Source organism: Equus przewalskii, chromosome 6, assembly GCF_037783145.1.
Source record: "Equus przewalskii isolate Varuska chromosome 6, EquPr2, whole genome shotgun sequence".
NCBI classification, from domain to species: Eukaryota; Metazoa; Chordata; class Mammalia; order Perissodactyla; family Equidae; genus Equus; species Equus przewalskii.
In genome coordinates, this window is record NC_091836.1 from 35,103,174 (window position 1) to 35,107,358 (window position 4,185).

The window sequence follows — 4,185 nt, forward strand, 5'->3', positions numbered from 1 at the left end:
ATAATGTGAGGAGCTAGGTGAGCTTGTCTGACTTATTCACTACTCTGCTCTCACGCATGGAACTGTGCCTAGCACACAAAAGCTCTCAGTAAATATTTGTTGAATGTATGAATAAATCTCAAAGAGGTATTGAATCAAGGTGGTTAAAAGTGTCCCTCTAGTATTCGAAAGTCTTGCTGTGTGTACTGGCGCTATCAGTCGCTAGATTTGTGATCTTGGGTAAGTAACTGGACCTCACCAAGCCTCGGTTTCCTCCTCTGTGAAATTGGGATAAGAATGACAGTATCGTAACTACAACGATAATAATTACTATGGTGAAGATTATATGAAAAAGACAAAATTAAATTAATGTAAACCCCAACATGTACTAGTTATCATCACTCTCTGGTGTAGGGTGGAGAAGAGAATGAACTTGAGCTCCCAGAGGAAACCTTGTATGACTGGATCCCCTTAGGCATGAATAACCCGTGCCCTATGATGAAGAACAAGGTTTCCTCCCTATAGCCTAAGACCTGTGCTTGCAGTCCCTGGCTTCTCTTCTGCCTCTAACAAGGGACTTCTGGGTCAGGATGGACAAACACTTCTTGTTGGTCTTCTCCCTCTTCTGCTTCATTGCAGGTGAGTCACAGATCTGAGGAGTGGGCTCCAGAGACAGGATATAGGGAGCCCGGGGAAGCTTCATATATACAGTAGGTGTCCATGGAGGGCTGAGCCTTTACCACATTTATAAGGGAGGGGAAGCCAGTCTTCAGAATGCTCTTGCTGCCTTCCCTGCCAACTTTTCTGACCTTTTCTCCATTCTGCAATTCCCCACCAGGACTCAAGCCTCTATGGTTGCCCCTTCATACTACTTCCCCACTATGTCTCTACCATTCCCCACATTCCAAAATTTTAGTAACATTTTCTTTAGGACATCCTTCCTGTTTACAAATCTGGATCCCATTTTCTGAGGGAGCTGGTTAGTCTCTAAAGACTAATTTTGTAGTTTGTTTCAGTGCTGGACAATGGCTTTTGTTACCCTTATCAGGGGCTTTATATTAATACAAGTGATTGTAAGAGAGGAAATACTGGATGCCCTGGAATCAGATAAAAAATAAAGATCAGTCACTGTCTTAAATTCTCTGTACCTTGAGTTGCTCATCTGAGAAATGGATAAATACCTACTTACAAGGCTTTTGTGAGGAATAAATCAGATACAGAGTGAGAGAACACAGCGCGAATGAGATGCTCAGTAAATGCTATTTTCCTTTTTGACTCAGGTGAACCAGGGAGAGGTTTTAAAAAAATTAAACCTGTATTTTGATTAGCTCACTCCACAGTACCACATGAAGTGTCACTGACTATGCTATAATTCATGAGGCCTTCCGTAGATTCAGTCTGAAGTTCAAAATAACGGAGTAGATCACCTAACAATATCTAAGCAGCCAATGTCAGAAATCTCATCATAGTGACACTAGCTCGGGTGAAATATGTTAAAGCATTCACCCTCATTTTCACACTCCCATCTATCTACAGTGCTGCCATGTAGGCCAGGCCAGCATTAATAGAACCATTTGTAAGCTGGAAAAACCAACGCCTTGGAGGCTAAGTCTTTGCTCAAAGTTACCCAGGCTAAAAGGGCTGAAGTTGAGATCAGAATCCCTTTATTCTCACAACTGCATTTCTCTGGGATGTGGAGTTGGCAAGGGTTCCATTTACTGCCTGATACCCCACTACCAGCTCCTCATCCAACCCCCGTGCCACCCTCCTCAGGTCTATCTACTTCCAGTTCCTTCTAAGTCCCTGCATTCCTCTGGCCTTACACCAGTTCTGTGTTCTCCAGCAGTGACACCACTGAGATGTGTAACGTGCCACCTTCACACGCAGACAGATCGCTGTAGAAGAGGTTTTGGTATGTGTGTTGCTCAGGAGCACGAGAGATGCATGATCTTAAAGATCTTCCAGGGTAAGTTAGAGGGTTGGGGAAGGTGCTGTGAGATTCTTAGAAAATTTTTAGGGGAGTGCTTCAGCAATTTTCTATCTTAGACTAAGGCCAATCTAGGAGTGGAACCAAAGGGCAGAATGCCCCTGAGCACTGGTCCCTGTGCATGCAGACAGAAGAGGATTTGGAAAAATTAGACAGGAGGAAGAAGATAGAGATTCTATATGCCCCATAAAACTGAGAAAATAGGTTTTAACACTAAAGCCCTAGCTGCTTATCTTCCAGCAGTGAAAGGAATAAGTAGCAGCTATATACAAAGAGTTAAGAGTTGTCAGGGACCTCAGGCAAACAACCCATGCAGGGGGCAGGTGATGTCTACATCTCCCTACCCGGGTCCTCTTGAGAAGTATAATCTGGGAAGCCATCCCTAAACCTATCCTGATGCCTAATTGACTTTTCACTGACAGGACTAGTGCCAGGTTTGACTTGTCTTTAGAGAACTTAGATCACTACCTTATTTTCTATGGTTCCTTCTTATTACAGATAACGTTCTCCAATTATCATATATGGTGTGTCAAAAATTCTGCAGAGACTTGACATATCATCTCAACAGTCGGATTTATGTTCATAAATGCTGCGACGAAAATTATTGTAACTTCCAACTCTAAGATATTTGCCCTCCTGAAGTCTCACTTTAGGATGTTATTGCTGTTTCTCCCCCTTCACACTCTACCTGCGCCTGCTTTCCTTCCCTGTCTGTCCTGGAAGTACCCCAGCTCTCTCTTTAATTCAATGTCATCCTTCCTTGTGCCTCCAGCTTGGTTCCTACATCAGTCAGAGGACGCTAACTCTGAAAAATGGATTTCTCCCATTACAGGCATTGACATTTCCATACTCCAAGAAGCCTGCCCCAAGAGGTTCAGTCCCATAAAATTTAAAACCAGACCGTTCTAGAACCTTGTGACTAGCTTGGATAGTTGAGGTAGACTAGAAATCCTTCAGCTGAAAATTCACACATGTTTTTATCTAAAACTCCCATTTATCATTACTGTAATTAAGCAGAAATAGCAGCAAAAATGGTGGTGGGCACTAAAGATTTTCCTCTATAGACAAGAAGTTATTTTCCCCAGTGGACAGTGTCCATTTCAGACTCAGTCATGATTTTTTTTTTGGCATTTACAAAGTACATCCATATACAATGTTAGTAGGAAACAGCAAATAAGGGATTTCCTGCCTCTGTGACATTCACAGCTCACACGTGGCCACTTCTAGGTCTGTCAAGATGTGCATTCAAGATATATCGCAACTCTCCTAATCTTTCTCTATTCCTTTCTTCCTTTGTCCTCCACCTCCACCATCACCTTCCCAGCAACCCACGTCATTGCTATACAAATTCTCCCTCTTTTGATTACCCAAGTCACTTAATGAATACTTTGTTTGACACTCTCTCATGGTGAATCATTTCTTTGTCTGATTTGCCCCAGTATGTTATAAATCAGAGCAGGAACAGGTGCCATGCCTTACTCATCTCTGTTGCCTTTAGTTGGCCAGTGAAACTTTATTGTGTTTATTGTGTAAAGTTGATGGAATTTTTCTCATCCATCTGTTTAATTTGTAGGATTTATGATGCCTTCATGCTTTTTCTGGCTGTATGTCTATTTCATTGGGTGTACCAGAAATGGTAACCTACCATTTCCTACTAGACAAAGAATCTTCACTCCCATGCCAATATACCATGTGTTTTCCTCAAAGGGATTATGCAAAGAACATTTCTTATTATGGGACCTTCCAGTATTCAAATATCCTAACCAAAAATTATTTTTGATGGGATTCTTCTAAAATTCATTAGCTAAGCTTACTTAAAAATTCATCATTAATACTATCATTATATAAAGGTCTTACAAAAAAGGCCTGGAACTTTAGAGAGAGTAACCTGGCCCAACCCTTTTGGAAATATCTGAAAGCAGATGTTTTCCTAGATTTAACGATGTCAAGATTAATGACATAGGTTGTTTGTTCTCAGATTTATCTATAGAATATAAAGTTTCCCTTCAATCTTTCATCTAACAGTTTTGGTCTCCATTAACTATTATTAACAAGATCCGTTATTCATTACGAGTTGAAATATAATTACTTTCTCTTAATTGAAGTACAATTCATATATAATAAAATGCAGTTATTTTAAGTACACAATTTGATGTGATTTGACAAATGTATAAATCTATAAAACCACCATCTCAATTAAAACATAGAACATTTCCATC

At 40.6% G+C, this 4,185-nt stretch overlaps 1 protein-coding gene across 1 annotated transcript; it reads left to right on the forward strand.

Annotated features, from left to right (window-relative positions):
• The first annotated feature begins 459 nt into the window (after nucleotides 1-459).
• On the forward strand, nucleotides 460-3,369 carry PATE3 (prostate and testis expressed 3). The gene is made up of 3 exons (XM_008533473.2): nucleotides 460-618; nucleotides 1,823-1,945; nucleotides 2,465-3,369. Exons 1-3 carry the CDS (start codon nucleotides 570-572, stop codon nucleotides 2,587-2,589), a joined length of 297 nt encoding a protein of 98 aa, XP_008531695.1. The 5' UTR covers nucleotides 460-569; the 3' UTR covers nucleotides 2,590-3,369.
• The last annotated feature ends 816 nt before the right edge of the window (nucleotides 3,370-4,185 follow it).